The following is a 15,788-nucleotide window of genomic DNA, read 5'->3' on the forward strand; positions in this document are numbered from 1 at the left end:
TCTCCCATTGCAGTAGATCTGCTGTCGTGGCACGTTCATTTCCCTGAGCAGTGCTGCGGTGGTTTGGGAGCCTTAGAAGAGCCTTAGAACGGCGGGTCTTGCGCTACAAACAAAGCTGCCGCCCCGTCCTTCCCGTTCTCAGCCCCTGGCAACGGCTGCAGACTCCTGCACTCGCCCCGCGACCTTTTAACTGCTGGAAATCAGACTGTTTTCCAAACAAAAAATGTCACAAGTCAGTAATAGTAAAAGTCCTCAAATACATTTATTTGTCACCAATGAAAATACTGTACAATATGCAAGAAAAGGGGTGGGGAAAGGCCATGGATTAAGACTGGCTTTCATCAACGTCTTTGTCTGGGTCCTGCTCTGCAGCCTCGCTCTCCTGCTGCTGTTTCTTCCAGAGTTTAGCCATCGCGAGCAGCTTGAGGTTAGGCTGGTTGGCGGTATCTTCCGGAAAAATATAATCGTAGTATTCCTCCCAGCCAGCGTCAGACTAGGGAAAAAATACCACAAACAAGTTTAATTTGCACGCTAACATTACCTGTTTGGAGGTGCTTCTGATGAGTGTTTAACGGTGAGACAGAAGTAAAACCAGCGTTTGTTGGAGCACCCACAGCAGCCGAAAGCAGGAGCTGCACGGCCGCGGGACAGAGCCGCCCTGCGCATCGCCAGCCGGCTCGTGGGACCAACAGCCGGGCTGCCGCCTCCCAAACTCAGGAAACACTCTGCACAGCTCCACCTCAAGCTGTTGTGACTTGTCGATGGTAGGGGTTTAAAATAAAGGTAGCTCGAGCACTTGGTACGAGTATTTCACTCTGAATCAATGCCCCCCAGCCCGCGGCAGAGCAAGGAGCTCAGCAGCACGTGTTTCAGGCCAGTGCTTCCTTTCAATCCCTGCAGTAAAAGCGTGTGCAGCGACAGCACCCGCACAGCCAGCTCTGTCCTGGCTACCAGACCCCCGCAGAAAGCCGCCAAAGCAACCACTTGCACGGTTCGTCCTCTTACCCCATCTTCAGCCTGCAGTTTTCTCCTCTTCTTTATTTTTTCAGGCATAAGTTTCTCTATCCTCTCCTTAGTGGTTTCAGTTCCAAACTCCTCCTCGAAGCTCCTCCAGGACTCCAGCAGCATGACTCTCTCCTCCTTCTCCTCGCAGCTCCGCATGGCCTTATTAGCCTCTTCGTAAATCTGCCGGCACCGCGACAAGTTCTCCTCCCGCCCTGCAGACAGCTCAAACTGGGCAAAGCTGATCCAGACCTGCGGGAAAGCAAAGCCAAACCACGCTGAGCCTCCATCTGCAGTCTGACGGCTAAGCGATGCTTTCAAAACACAAAGCAGCCAAGGAACAAATGTCAATGCAAGGCTGAAGTACTTTATCACATGCAGATACCTAGAAAAGTCATCTTTGTTTCACAGGTGTGAGATTCCCCTCATTTTGGCAAGAGAGAATAATCAAGTAAGCCGCATTGACAAATTTCTTGAGGTTGTTTCAAATCAGCACGAATCTGTCTGAATTCAGTCAAACAACAGCACCAAACCACACTGGAAAATCACAACTGTGTTTTCCTTTCAGTGTTTTTGCAGCTACAATTTCAGAGTTACTCGGCCAGAAAAGGGCCACTTGGAACCCTTCCGCAAGCCTCCGTACATCGAGCATACACCCGTTGCTCTCTGTAAGTCAGAAATGTCTTTCTGCCTCCAATGGCACAAACTGGCTACTAAACTCAGGTTCACTGGTGATCTGAAAAAGCCACAAACCCAAAACAGTTTCCAACCACCACGGACCAGTCAAGGCCAATTCCGAGCTCTGGGCACCCAAACACACCTTAACATGCTGTGTCCGCTGAAGCAATCGGCGGTAAAGATTTCTGGTTTTCTCATACTCCTCTTGCTCAATTTCAAAGTCAATATAAGATTTCCAAAGAACCTGCCAAAAAGAAATCTCTCATTATGTTCATATTGCACTGAGACAATAAGAGAAAAAAGGGGAGCATGGCTAAATGTGAAATTTCTCTGAAAAAGTTTCAGAGATCTGAGTATGTATTGGCTGCATGAGCTGGGATTAAGACTAAGCAATATCTGATCTTGTGTATGTAATCCGTTTAGCTTAGCACGTTTCTGCCTCTGTGTTTCATCACAGGTTTTAGAGTCCTGCGGACCCTGCCAAGAAACAGATGCTAAATTAATGAGACACAGGCTAAGCCACTACGGTAAGCAGTTCTGTTTGAGCTGGTAGATTATGAATGTCTTAATTAGCCATACTGTGTAATAAATACCCTAAAATTGTGCCAACTGTCCAGTTCATCTGCCCCCTTACCTCTGGCATGTCGAGCCGGGGCTGGCCAATAGCCAGCTCATATATTGCACGAGCTCTATCAATATCGCCAAGAATGGTCTCTAGTTCCGCAAATTTAATCCAGGACGTGCAGTTTTCCGGTGCAAACTCCAGGAACTTTTCATACAGCTTTCGGCAACGGTCAAACTCTCGCAATTGTAATTCCAATTCAATATAACCTTTAAACAGTTTGTTTTTTGGGCATTTACCTATGGATGTGCCCTGTTGAGCAAAAAACACAAAAAACACCACAACCAAAAACCACTTAGAAATCTTGCAACCCAGCCGACTTTCTGAACAGTACTTGAACTCCAATTCAGTTCTGAGCAGAGTTTGTTCTCTCAGACTCGGCTCAGGGCCAGTATGAAAGCAGCTTTCTCTCAACGTTCTTAACGCTTATTTAGAATAACTGTATTGAAGGGAATAAGCTGTGTAACGCCAGCAGGTTTGCTGCCAGACGTGCTCCCGCGCCGCGTGCCGCTGCCGTTCCCACTGACAGGGGCAGGGGCTCCTGAACCCGCCCCAGTCCCCACAGCGCCTGCCCACGGCCCGGGACCCAAACCCTGGGCGTGCGTCTTCATTTCTGACAGCCAAAACCTCCATTTCATTTCAAATGCCTTTTTAAACACTATTGTTAGTACAAGCATCATTTACACAAAGCAGCAGCGGTTAAAAATTTCCAAGAGCACAAGCTGACGTGGGTACTCTTGCATTTAGATGTGTTTTGTCAGCTGAAACAAGAAAGCTACGTTCATTTCTGCCCGTGGCTAATGCAGCATGTCAAGCTCCACTTCTTTTTAAATCATATATGACAGTAAATACTGGTCCCTGCAGACTTCTTGGATGCTTTATTTAAGTGGATTAAACCAGCAATTTATAAAGGACAATTTAAGATCTTTTAATGCCAGTCCCTTGTTGCTATCAGCTAGAAAAGTCAATTATGGAATTAAGAAAAGCTTACCAAAGCTCTTCTGGCAAGTGGAAGATTTTTCTGGCGTATCTCAAATTGTGCGTACAGCAGCCATATTTTGGCAAACGTAAACTGAAAGAAAGAGAACAACGTGCTGCTTGGGTTGGAAGCTCAGTAAATAATGCTGTGTATGTCCTTTAGAAAACCATCTTTAGAAGATGTTACTGCTGTTGCAGTTAATTGCATTTGACCTCCGTGTTTTCCTGCTGAAAAGCTGAGAGTTCATAACCTAAAACAACCTCAAGAACAGGACGACATACTCCACCATGGATGAGAGTAAAAACGGCCAAAAGAGAGGTCTTCTCAAATAAAGAAAACGGTTCATTAATCAATCAATTGATTGGCAAAATATCAGCTATCACTGAATCAATTAATAGCTAATCAACTCTTTAATAATTACAGAAAATCCTAATCTGCACAGTTGATACCCCGATGACATGACTAATAACAAACTAGAAAAAGAAGTACATGAACTAATATTTCTTGACATTCAAGGCAATGTAGATGAATTGTTTTAAGGGTATTGGCCATGTGGACATTTTAGTTAAAACTCACTGGCAAAAAACCCCACAAAACCAGAAGAACAGTCTTGAAGACTGATAGTAATGGGGAACACACACCTGAAGGCCGATTCAGCTGCACCTCCCTCAGCTGGGGCCACGCACACAACTAGCAGCAGTTGCTATAAAAGGCAGTAACCCTACGTAAATGGAGCATCAAGCACTCTGTGGGTGCCACAAGTAACTGGGCTGAGAGCAGTTCCACAAGGACCCACCTAAGGAAAAAACAGGTAAGTGAACTTAAGAGTTCTTGGCTACTGCTCAGTAGCACTGGGCTATCCCCAGACTATGGACCAGTTCAGCTTCGCCGAGTGTACTTAGTAACCTGAAAATACTGCACAAATGTTTGTATTGCCCCCATATGAGGAAATCTGGTATCAGCACGTGCCCTACTATTTCCCATTAATGACACAAATTACAGCTATTTCACACCTCCCCTTAAAACACCACCATTGATTTTAGAAAAGGGACATTATGAGAAACTAGAAGGGATATCTAAAGTCTTGAATGGCATCTTCATGAGTGTGCTAGCAGCTTATGCACCCGAACCCTGGGGAAATAAAACTGAGGGCTCTTATGCTGGGAATGTCAAGGCAAGGCTGAAGAGAAGCTGCGGGAGGAGCTGTACCTTCTTGTGGGGAATGAGCTCCACACACGCCTGGTACACTTGCCTCGTTCGCTCTGCATCCTGCAAGAACAGGCAAAATTAAATACTGTGTTTGCTACTAAGATCAGACTATATTTTGAAAATTAAATAATTTATTCACTGCTAAGATTACACTGTTTTTTGAATCTTGCAATGATCGCAAACCTGCAGAAGAGGACTTTTAAGTTAATCAGAGTTGTGTATACTTAAGATATAAATGTACATGTCTACTTAGTGCACCCAACTCAAAGATAGGAACTTCTGAGAATCACTAAGAGTTATCGTTTCAAAACAAGATTCAACACTAGGAGTTAGACAATAAAATCAGGAGGGTTCCCATCTTGGCAAAAGTCTTTTTCCCTTTAACAGACACTGAATAGGTGTACTGCACTAAAAACTTATTCAATAAGGAGCAGCCATGATGTTAAATGCCAGATAACAGAACATACACTTACACAGCCTCAGAAGGCCACTACAACAAGAACTTGACTGCTTCAGAGAACACGTTCACAAATAGTTTTGTTAAATAGAAAACTATTTCACAAGTTCAGGAAACAGACTGGAACAGGCAATTTGGAGAGGCTAGAAAGACCTACTCCTGCTTTTACTTAAGTATCAGTGTGTTTCTGCATGAATTGCGCTGAAACTGAAATACTTTTTCCTCTCTGCATAGGAGGGTAAAAATGAAGGGGAGGAAAAACCCCACCATACCTAAATAGCAAATCTTGTAGCTAGCTACATAAAACAATTCTTAGTTCTTAGGTTTCTTGTTAAAATATCTGTAACTATTTATTTTAAGGAAAATACCTGGGAAGGAAAGATAAAAACCTGAGTTTTTAGTACTTGCCTTTGCCTCCAGCTCCTCATATAATGCGTAGTTAATCCAAAGATAGATGTATCTTTTCCAGTGTCTTTTCTCCTGAATCGGGGGAACGTTGGCGATGGCTCTTTCATACACTTCTCGGACAGTCTCAGCATCTGTGTCGCTCTCTACCAGCCTCAGGTAGTCAAACCATGCATCGTAATTGTGTGGATTTGCCTTTCGGAAAGAAGGGAGTGGGGAAACAGGAAGGAAACTTCAGTGACTACAAATAACAGACCCTGTTCCTTTACTTACAGTTTTTATTCAGAATTCCTCTTTTAAAACAGCTCACCAGAATATTAACAAAAGCTGTTAGTCTCGGGTATGCTTAAGCTACAACTTCTGGGCTAAAATGCATTTGTGTCCATTCAAGTGAAGGCAAACAAGCTGCACTGTGAGAATTACTGGTATTTTCTCAGACTGAGTATCAAGGGTATGGTGAAACTCGTCAGCCTCCCTATCCCGCGACACTCCTGCGCCCGAAGCAGCAGCTGGCTGCGCGAGGAGCCGCAGGGCGTTCGTAACACCTACCTTCACCTCCTCTTCGTACTGGAATCTCCTCTTGCTCACAATGATCTCTTCGATTCCCCTTCTGTCTCCAAACTTCTTCTCAAAGATCGTGTAATTCTTGAAGAGATTTTGGGCATCCTGCTTTGGAATTCTATCCAAGGCGTACTTGTAGATCACCCTTACTCTTTCGAACTGAAAATATTAAATATCACTTGAGTAATATTCACAAAGCAGCTTCTGTCCTCTCCCACAATTTCTCAATGAGCTTTTGGCAATATTTAATAGAATAGAGTATCTCGGTGTAAATGATTGTTTTAAGACAGGACTAACATAGACCTCCCTGAAGAGTAAACATTGGGAAAAAATACTGTAAATACCAGACCCCTTATTCATTTACAGGTTTGGGATACTTAAAATATTTTTAAGAGGTTTGAGTTCACAGATGTTTTCAATTCTTTAATGGTCTGGGCACTTTCAAGAGACTGTTAGAGGAAAACCACGGCTAATTCATTTCTTTTGTCATGCAGGCCTCTCAAAAACTTGAAAGTCTGAGGATATGTGTTTGACCCGATGACAGTATTCTCAGGCTTGGCAGATTTGCTTGCCTGCCTTTCTTAGAACATATTTCCTTGATGTCACCAAACAGCAAATGGAAGTTAAGCAAAAAATTGTCTTAAACTAAAATAGCTATCTCATACAGTACTAAAACCCACATGTATTGAAGTGAGCATCAAGTGGCCATGAGTTTTATATTCAAGAAGAAACCTTGTGGGGTGGTTGGTATCAGTCTGATGTGTTATCAAGCAGGTCTTACTTCTTTCTGGTTCTCCTCAAACTTTGCGAAAGCCACGTACAGGTTCTCATCCATATGCTCTTCTCCGAAGAACTCCACTGCCCTCTCATATACTTTCCTTGCGTGAGCAAAATAACTGTGCTTCTCTTCAAAACGGGCATACTTGATCCAGTTCTTAACGTCGGGATGAACAAGAACGAGTAGAGCTATGTTAAAGAAACACCGGTGCTTGAAATGGACATTTTGAATTGCACTCCTCCCAGTGACCACAGGGTCACAGACTGCATGGAACAACTCCCAAGGATGGCAATGGCAAAAAACTGGAGCTGGGAAGAAGACACAAACCAGCTCTGAGCACGCAAAGGCTCTGTGCCTTACTGAGAACCTACAGAAAATTAAGGAGAGGTAAGAATGAGGCAGGGCCCAGGGAGAAGTTTACGAAGAAATCTGAAGCAAGTGCTGACTGCAGAAAAGCTGGAAGCATGAGTGCTGTTAAACATGCGCTGTTGTCAGGATGTGTGTTCACTGAACTGAATTTGGAGGTACGCACAACATGTGCTTCTGTATCTCCTGCTTGCTCCCAGCACACCAGCAAAACGGAGCACCGAGACACAGCGGGGGATAGAATAAACAATAAAGAAATGAAGAATGCAGGCCTAAACCTGCAGTGCACTAGAAAGGATATATCTCTCATAAATGGTACGTGCTCTGTCCACCTCCTTGTATCTCAGCTCAAAGTTAATGTAGGAATGCCACGCTTGCTCCTCTGGTTGCCACTCCATCCAACGTTCAAACACCTGGCGTGATCCAGCAATATTCCCCAACATCTCTTCCATGTACGTGTACTTATACCTTAGAAAACAAGAGCAAGTTTTAACAATTGCTTAGTAAGCACAAATTACAAGGATTTTTTGAGTGCTTAATAAAAGCATTACTGAGATTTCTTCACCTATTCCCAAACTGTTGTGATTGGCAGCATACAGACACACGAACATCCTTCTCTCCCACCACTCTTACCAATTGAAAAATACAAGACTTCTCCAAAACTTAAGCCTTCCTCTGTGTTTTCAGACAAGTCTGAAGGCTTGGAGAAACAGAAACCAATGCACTTCTGCATGACATCAAGACAGAAAAGTGATGTGCAGTGTTTGGGGGCAGAAGCGGTGCTCCGCTCTCTGCAAACGTACCAGAACTGGTTCACCCTGGGGAGGGTGGTAATGGCTCGATCCCAGATGTTTCGGGCATGGTTAACCTGGCGGTTCTTCATTTCCATTTCTGCATACTTCAGCCAGAGCGTGACATTTCTGTAGTCTACATCTAAAGCACGCTCGTAAATGGAACGGGCTCTGGAAAGCAAAGAGAAATAAGCTGTGTTTATAATGTGCCTCCAAGACTTGATGGTGTTTGCCAAGATGCCTTTTAAAAGGTTTGAAACAGGCGTCTACAGCCATATCATAATTACCTCTGTATTTCTTTCAGGCTTTCCTCCCATTGTGCGTACTTTATCCAGTTACTGATCACAGTCCTGTTTTTTCTTATGTTATCTTCAAAAGTCTGAGGAGAAAATTATTTCTGTAAGAAGTGCCTCTGTGCAGACCAGTCTTGTTATAAATAGCTTATGGATTATTATTGGAAAGAATTCCCAGTGTCTTGCACCCATGCTGATCGAGTAACAAATCATGCTCCATACAACAATTTGTAAAAGCTGCATAACAGAAAACCTAGAAGTGTGGACCAGCAGACAGAATAGGGCTAAGCTCAAACTCCTACAACCTGATACCTGAAATACTGATGCAATAATAACTGACAGCACTAAGATCTTACTTTTTAAAAATCTCCTGCTTAATGTTTCAATAGCGAAGTTAGCTGGATGGATGGAATCCAGCCATTGCAGGCAACCCTGAACATACCTGGATGCACCAGCATGAGTATATTCACCTTGAACTGTGTATGTCATTGCTCTAAATTTTTCTTTAAAGCAAGATGCCTTATTTTTACTCCCTGCATTGAATTTGCTGGCATCTAACGCACCAGGCAAATGTCACTGCTCAGAGCCAGGTGAGGGCACGCTCAGTCTTGTTTGTCTGTCATCAGGACCAACGCTATTGGTGTTTACCGTGTGGGTAAATGCAGTTTAAGGCAGTTAACGTGGTGGCTGGTCACTGCTGCTTCTGCGGGATGTAAAAAGCTAACGTCAAACCCTGCACGGGCCCCAGCGAGGCTCAGCAGCACCGCCAGCAGCCCCGGCCACTGCGGGACGAGGGAAACAAGCACGGGGACGGTGCCACCAGCCCTCAGCACAGCAGGCACATACACTTCAGGGAATGAAGGCCCTGGTTTATGTGATCTGTATCTAAAGAAACTGCTCTGTGCTGAAAACATTTAAAGCTCCTTGTTGGGGATAAGTTTGTGCTGATCCAGCACAGCAATTATCAAATGAAAAAACTGTAGATAAGGTTGCACAAGCAAAGTGATTCTTTTAAGGAAAGAACAGAAAGTTATACCTGAAATCTCGCACACAAAATGGTCAAGTTGCACGACAACCATCAAACATAACCATGATTAGTGTAGAAATTGTGTTCTAAGTAATGCCATAGCTGTACAGAACGGAAATATCCCTTGTGAGTGCAGTGTGTTTTAAAAGCAGCGGCGGTGGCACGGCCAGCAGCGCTATGTAAAGCTTGCTGCTGCGCCGTCACACTGACGCTAGTACTGAGGAGCAAACTGCGTAGAAACCACGGCTGCGCTGTGTAAAGCTTGCTGCTGCGCCGTCACACTGACGCTAGTGCTGAGGAACACACTGCGTAGAAACCACGGCTGCGCTGTGTAAAGCTTGCTGCTGCGCCGTCACACTGACGCTAGTGCTGAGGAACACACTGCGTAGAAACCACGGCTGCGCTGTGTAAAGCTTGCTGCTGCGCCGTCACACTGACGCTAGTGCTGAGGAACACACTGCGTAGAAACCACGGCCGCGCTGTGTAAAGCTTGCTGCTGCGCCGTCACACTGACGCTAGTGCTGAGGAACACACTGCGTAGAAACCACGGCTGCGCTGTGTAAAGCTTGCTGCTGCGCCGTCACACTGATGCTAGTGCTGAGGAACACACTGCGTAGAAACCACGGCTGCGATTCCCTTGCAATGTTCTGAACATGGGCACGTGTAGCATGTTGTCTACTATCAAATTTTACATTAAACAACACATGTTTAACTTACAATTTTTGCACAAAACTAGCCTTTTATAAGAAAATGTTAGGTTTTTAAGAATTGCTACGCAGGTCTGGAAAATCCACAAGTGATACAGACTACATCTTAAGTTAAAACATAGTCAAATTTTAGTGTTTTATACGAGCATCAAGATTAGGGTGGGTTTTCTCGCCCTTTACCTTCCTTTTCCGGAGTTTGTAGTCGTTTAGCTCTTCCACATCTGTGATCTTCTGCTGAGGCGGCGGTGGGAGAAGCTCGAGTTCTCTCTCTTTAGCTTCCCTCAAGAGCTGTTCTGCTGTGATCTGAACCTCTGCAGGCGCTTTATTTTTCACCTGTAAAGTAAGGCCGCTTGATTCATGTTTTCTCCTCTAGCGCACAACTGAACCCCCCCAGTCGCTGTGCTCCGGCGGCCTCCTGGGGCCGGTATGGCCGGGGAAGGGCCCGGAGCCCCCGCGCTGGGCAGGGCCCTCAGCACCGGCCCGGCCCGGGCGGGAGGACGAGCTTCCGGGGCAGCGGCCGTGTGCCGGGCCTGGGCCGCCGGGAGCACCGCAGGCCGGGCCCAGCGGGGCCGGGCCGCCCGGCGCTGCTCCGGGGAGCCGGGCCCGGCCAGGCCGCGGGCCCACCGCCCTCCCGCCGCGCACCTTGGCCACTTTGGGGATCCGCTGCTTGCCGGCCGCCGTGGACGCCATCTTGCCGCCCTCCGCGCCGGCGCCGCCCCGCCACCTCTGACCTCACGCAGCGCCGGCGCGAGCCGTTGCCGGAGTAACGGCGGCGCGTTCGGACGCCGGCAGCGAGGCGGGACGGGACGGGGGCCGCGCGGTTCCTCGGCCGCTCCGTCAGCCCCTGGCTGGTCCGCCAGTCCCGGGCAGCGCCGCCGAACGGGGCTCCCCCGCAGCGGGAGGACGGTGAGTGCCCGGCGCAGCGGGGGTCCCGCACCCCGAGAGGGCTCCCCGTGCCCCAGGACGGCGCCCCCTAGCGGCTCGGCGGGCTCCGCCCGAGGGGGCTGCGGGCTGGGGGCGGCGCGGCCGAGGGGCCGGCTCGCGTGTCGGTGACCGTGGCGCAGCGTCCGCGCTGCCCACGCGTGTCCCGCGAGGTGTGAGCGGCGCGGGCGGTACGGTGCTGTCCCGGGTGCCCCGCTCCCGCCAGGTGAGCGCCCCGGCCGGCCCTTGCAGCCCCGCGGGGCCGAGCCCTCGGTGCGGGGCCGAGCCCCGCCCTGCCGCGGGGCCGAGCCCTCGGTGCGGGGCCGAGCCCCCCCCTGCCGCGGGGCCGAGCCCTCGGTGCGGGGCGGCTCCCCCCTGCAGCCCCGCGGGGCCGAGCCCTCGGTGCGGGGCGGCTCCCCCCTGCCGCGGGGCCGAGCCCCCCGCGCGGGCCGGCTCCCCCCTGCCGCGGGGCCGAGCCCCCCCCCTGCCGCGGGGCCGAGCCCTCGGTGCGGGGCCGAACCACCCCCTGCCGCGGGGCCGAGCCCTCGGTGCGGGGCCGAACCACCCCCTGCCGCGGGGCCGAGCCCTCGGTGCGGGCCGGCTCCCCCCTGCCGCGGGGCCGAGCCCCCCGCGCGGGCCGGCTCCCCCCTGCCGCGGGGCCGTCGGCTGGCTGGCGCAGGTGTGCCGGCGCCACGCGCCGCCCGCAGAGGGAGCCGTTCCGGCGCGGGTCGGCTCGGAACGGGCCGTTACCTGCCGCTTTGGCCGAGTGTCTCATCTGTGGAGCGCTGCTCCCACAAAAACACGGGAGCTGCTGCAGGAACAGCGCGCTTCCTTGGGGAAAAGGTACTTTAAAACGTGTAAGTGCTGCTTTCTGGCAGCCACGGTTACGTGAGTGCTTAGGGCATTCAAGGGGAGCTAGGAGAAAAGGGGGGGATATTTTTTCAATACGTTAAGTTAAACAGCTGAATGTGGAAATGTGGCAAACTTTTCCTTAGTTGAAGTAATTTTAATGCTAGACTTAAGTTTGTTAATGGCACTTTAAAATTCCTGTTTACTTTGGTATATGGAGTTGACGTTAATAAAAAATAACCTCCTATTTTAGTAGCCTCGCGGTTTGCAGTTGCTGAAGGAAACATGTAAGGGAATTGCGTGCCCGTTTTCTGTGCTCATTCTAGGAGTCACCTGGTGTAGTTGCCTTCCACTCCATTAGGAGCAATATTGGTATCTTGTAAGTGAAGATGTTGGAGAAGCTGCTTACTCAAGCCAGGGTCACATTTTCTGTGTACATGCTCTTGCTGTGCTCGGTTATAAGTGCACCGTAGCCCAGCGGGCTCTCTACATACCACCATTGTGTAGTAATCGTATGTGTTAAAACCTGTGGAGGACATTTTGCCCCAGGGTGGTCCTGGGGTCCCTGTGCAAACGCCTATAGCGTGCTGTCGCCTATAGCAATGCCCTGGCTGTGTGTGACAGATGTAGCCGTACGCGTGACTTTCTCTGTATTTAAAAGGTATAAAATTCCCAGTTTCCTTTGTTATTCCACTTTAGTTGGGATCTGTGGGGCATAATAATTGGGCATCTCATGTGGGTTTGGGGTCAGTGTTAGAAATGGCTGTTGTGTTTGGCAGGTTTGTAAAATGTTCTGCTGGTCTAGGTATGTTGGTTATGTAGACTCTTTTTTGAGTTAGTTAATGCTCTATTTTGCACAAGTATATCTAAGAAAAATTGCAGAAAGGTGTTTGGTCATTTTTTATATGCCTTATTCTTTGTTATATAACAACAGGTGGCCATAATGAGTAGCAGCACAGCTGAAAGAGAAGTGACCTGTGAGCTGATGAGTCACAGGTGGTCTGAATGCCTTGCCCTACACGCTCTGGAATTGCTGGGCATGCCCATAAATCACTTGGACCTGGCAAACTGTGAATGTGGAACCATAAAAACGTTGTTCTTCGGGCCGGGAAGCTGTAGAGCTCTCAGTTCCTTCAGAAATTTAAGGATTGCCTTTGAGTTTAAAAGGAACTTGAGGCGCTGTTTTGGACAAAATACACTTAACTCACCTGAAATGCCTGATTAATGTGACCAGGGCATTCTTATCCTGATTGTTTGCAGCTGATCCTCCCCGGCCTGTAGACTTACGGCTATTAAGTTTGAAACTGTTAGTGGTGGGCACTGTTCTGATAGCATTCTGATAGCCCATAAACGTAAAAGCAATTTGCAGCCTATTAAAAACATGTGTTTCCCACGTAGAATACACACAACAGGGATGATTGTCTGCTGTATTTCTTTATGTGCACTGTTTGCACGCTGTCTGTGTATGCAGGGTGGATTTACGTAGAGGTCTGCAGGAACTAGGCACTTAAATCCATGTTGTTCACAGTTTTTGTGAGGATCAGTTTCCATATGGCTCTCGTTGCAGGCTGTACAATGACCACCATAACTTCTGCCAGCGGAAATACAGAAGTGATCCGCGCCAGGAGAACAAAACCGCAGGATGTTTCAGATATCGTCGGCCTCTTCAGCACTTTTACAGACGAACTTTTTGGAAGGATTGATGTCATGTACCTTTTGTAAGTAGCGGTATTTTAGGGATATTGTGTTACCTTTCTGCAGGAAACTTCAAGAAGTTGTTACATTTAAAATAGCAGAAAACATGAAGGGCCTTTCCATGGTGTGGCTTAATGACTTTTTATACTATTCACAAAAAGGGAAAGAAAATTTGCTTTCCTCTGTTCTGTGTCACCCGCGCATGACTCTGTGCGAACTGGGGTGGCTGTTGCCAGGGTGGTGGACAAGCTTTGACCCCGAACTGGCCTCCTTTGTACACAGGTTCAGATGAGCTGGTTTTGAATAACGGTTGGACCCATCCCATTCCCGTGTCTGCTCTCTCCTCAGCCAACAGAAGCCTTTCGCCTCTTGGGAGACTGATAGACGGGCGGGTGTATTAATTACTGTGTGACCATGAACGTTCTATTTTATTTTCCTGTCTCAGCCTTTTCCTTCTCCTCCAGCTTACCCTTAATGCAAAGAATGGGCTGCTTTCTGCCTCTGTTCCACCTTGGGAGACAGCCTCTGTCTACCAGTTAATGGCAAACGGCTCAAGTACCAGCTGTTTGAGGAAAAAATAGATGAAAGAAGAAACATGCAAAGAAAGACTATTTAAGTCTTGTATATCAAATTAATGGTGATTGAGGGTTTGAAAAATCATTAGTTATGTCAGAAAACACTAAATAAATATTTGGAATTGAAGCAGTAATGACAAATTAGGATATGGGCAATGAAGTTTTATTGAGGCGTGATCCTGGGAGCACTGTTGAACTGGTTTATTGTGATATTCTAATAGGCTGGATTAACAGTCAGTCACTTTTCTTTGTGTAGTTTCTTCAACTTGTGCAAAATTACCTTGTTTTCACAGAGAGGAATCAATTCTTGCTCTGACGCTCTGCAACGAGAAGGAGGTGGTTATAGCCCATGCTGCCTTTCTGGACTATCCAAATCGTGATATCACGGATCAGTCTAAGTGGGAATCGTTCTTACATGCAAACTACATTAACAATGAATGCACTGTGAGTAAATGGTGTAATTTTAGTTGAGTTTTCATATAAGGCTCAGGTATAAAAGATATGCATCAGCATTTAAGGTCCGGTTGAGGTAGATTTGAGGCGCCGAGGCTGGAGAAGGTGATGGTCACGTCCCACCCAAAGCCTCAGGTGCTCAGGGGTCGGTGACCACCTGCGTGTCTGCCCCTACGGAAGCTGCGGGGACACAGGTCTGGTGTTTGCGGCCGCGTGGGACGTGTCCGCGCCGTGCCAGCGCTGATGGCAGCGGGAGTCATTGTCACCAATGCTCTTCATTCAAAAACGTGTCCGGTCTTATTTTTAGAAATGGCTTTTGATGCTCATTCATGAAAATAACCTGTTGTCTTTGTGCTGGTCCATATGCTGCGACCTCTTAAAGCCATTCTTGCTCTAAAGTTGGTGAAATGTATGGATGACTCTAGCCATGACATTTAAGTTGAATATTAAACTCTTCAGAGCACATCAGGCTTTCCCTTTTAAAATATTTTTGTATAACCATTTAATCTACAGGTAGAGCTTCCTTGACTCAGCACCCAAAACTAACATGCAAGAGAAAAGAGCTGAATTAATAGCAGCACAGGGGTTTTCCTCTGCTAGTGCTTTCCAGGTTACCTGGAGACATATAGGATAAAGCTGTCCTTCAGTCTGCTCTGTTGATGCCTGGCTATTTAAATGTGTCTAATCATGTCATCTTAAGACTTGGTAGTTTTTCTTCTTTTAAAGAAACAACATTTTAGGAATATGAGAGGTATGCGAGCTTTGTTGTTTTAAAACCCAGAAACAATGTCTTTCTCAGCCAAATGTTAAATGTTGTTAAGGTTTAGTTGTTAATTGTTGTGGTTAAATTAAAGTTTTGTTAGTCTGGAATTAAATATGTCTGCTCTTAAATATGAAATTACATATGTATATTGTAGTGAAACAATAGTAACCCTGAGTGTAAATCAAAAATAGGACAGAAGCACAAATCATTATATAAAAAAGTCCTTTAATCACTTAATTTTATCCACACATGCTTTGAAGTTATTTACATACATGAAGCTACTCATTTTGAGTGCAAATCATATATACTGGAAGTAAGTGTGCGTGTTAATACTTGGATTGACTTAATAAATATCTGCATGGTGTTTAGATTTTCATTCTTCATTTTGTAGCCTTTGAACACCTTGTTCCTGCGTCTTTTTGTGGCAGAAGAGGAATACGCAGCTGGATGTCTCCAGGAAATCGTTAGGTGAGCTCATACGTGACTTCTGTAGCGAGGCACGTGCACTCTCCACCCATCATTCGGTCAGAGTGAGGGATTTCAAAATACCCGAAGGTGATCACTGCATCAAAATCAAATATGTCTGTAAACCGTCCTGGGAGGTAATAAAAGATAACTTTGTGTTAATGAAACGCACGCTGTGGGCTTTGACACCGA

General features: G+C 47.1%; 2 protein-coding genes across 8 annotated transcripts in view; one reads left to right on the top strand and one right to left on the bottom strand.

Moving 5' to 3' along the window:
* Positions 1-243: 243 nt before the first annotated feature.
* Positions 244-10,621, bottom strand: CRNKL1 (crooked neck pre-mRNA splicing factor 1). Its single transcript, XM_082047505.1, has 14 exons — positions 10,518-10,621; positions 10,056-10,208; positions 8,136-8,227; positions 7,861-8,019; positions 7,359-7,525; positions 6,695-6,873; positions 5,902-6,072; positions 5,356-5,547; positions 4,491-4,550; positions 3,294-3,374; positions 2,315-2,554; positions 1,823-1,924; positions 1,006-1,254; positions 244-493 (listed from the first exon to the last, which is right to left on the bottom strand). Exons 1-14 carry the CDS (start codon positions 10,563-10,565, stop codon positions 326-328), a joined length of 2,061 nt encoding a protein of 686 aa, XP_081903631.1. The 5' UTR covers positions 10,566-10,621; the 3' UTR covers positions 244-325.
* A 22-nt stretch (positions 10,622-10,643) lies between these two features.
* The window catches only part of CFAP61 (cilia and flagella associated protein 61), a 101,852-nt gene continuing 96,707 nt past the window's right edge, over positions 10,644-15,788 (top strand). For 5 of the 7 annotated variants that reach the window (XM_082047498.1, XM_082047501.1, XM_082047500.1 and 2 more), the window contains exons 1-4: positions 11,537-11,639; positions 13,213-13,363; positions 14,209-14,359; positions 15,523-15,599. In XM_082047498.1, the coding sequence (XP_081903624.1) occupies positions 13,221-13,363; positions 14,209-14,359; positions 15,523-15,599 (371 nt within the window). In that variant the 5' untranslated portion in view covers positions 11,537-11,639; positions 13,213-13,220. Of the gene's footprint in view, positions 10,782-11,536; positions 11,640-13,212; positions 13,364-14,208; positions 14,360-15,522; positions 15,600-15,788 lie in introns of those variants that run through there. The other 2 variants (XM_082047499.1, XM_082047504.1) reach the window with 2 other exon arrangements.

Source organism: Streptopelia decaocto (genome assembly GCF_964273445.1).
Source record: "Streptopelia decaocto genome assembly, chromosome: 3".
In the NCBI taxonomy this organism is placed as follows: Eukaryota; Metazoa; Chordata; class Aves; order Columbiformes; family Columbidae; genus Streptopelia; species Streptopelia decaocto.

Excerpts from the sequence above, each read along its gene's own strand:
- CRNKL1 (XM_082047505.1), bottom strand. The coding sequence starts at position 10,565 with ATGGCGTCCACGGCGGCCGGCAAGCAGCGGATCCCCAAAGTGGCCAAG. Across the intron at positions 7,526-7,860 it reads CCCAGGGTGAACCAGTTCTG|GTATAAGTACACGTACATGG; the intron begins GTACGTTTGCAG and ends TTGTTTTCTAAG. Across the intron at positions 3,375-4,490 it reads AGCTCATTCCCCACAAGAAG|TTTACGTTTGCCAAAATATG; the intron begins GTACAGCTCCTC and ends TCTTTCTTTCAG.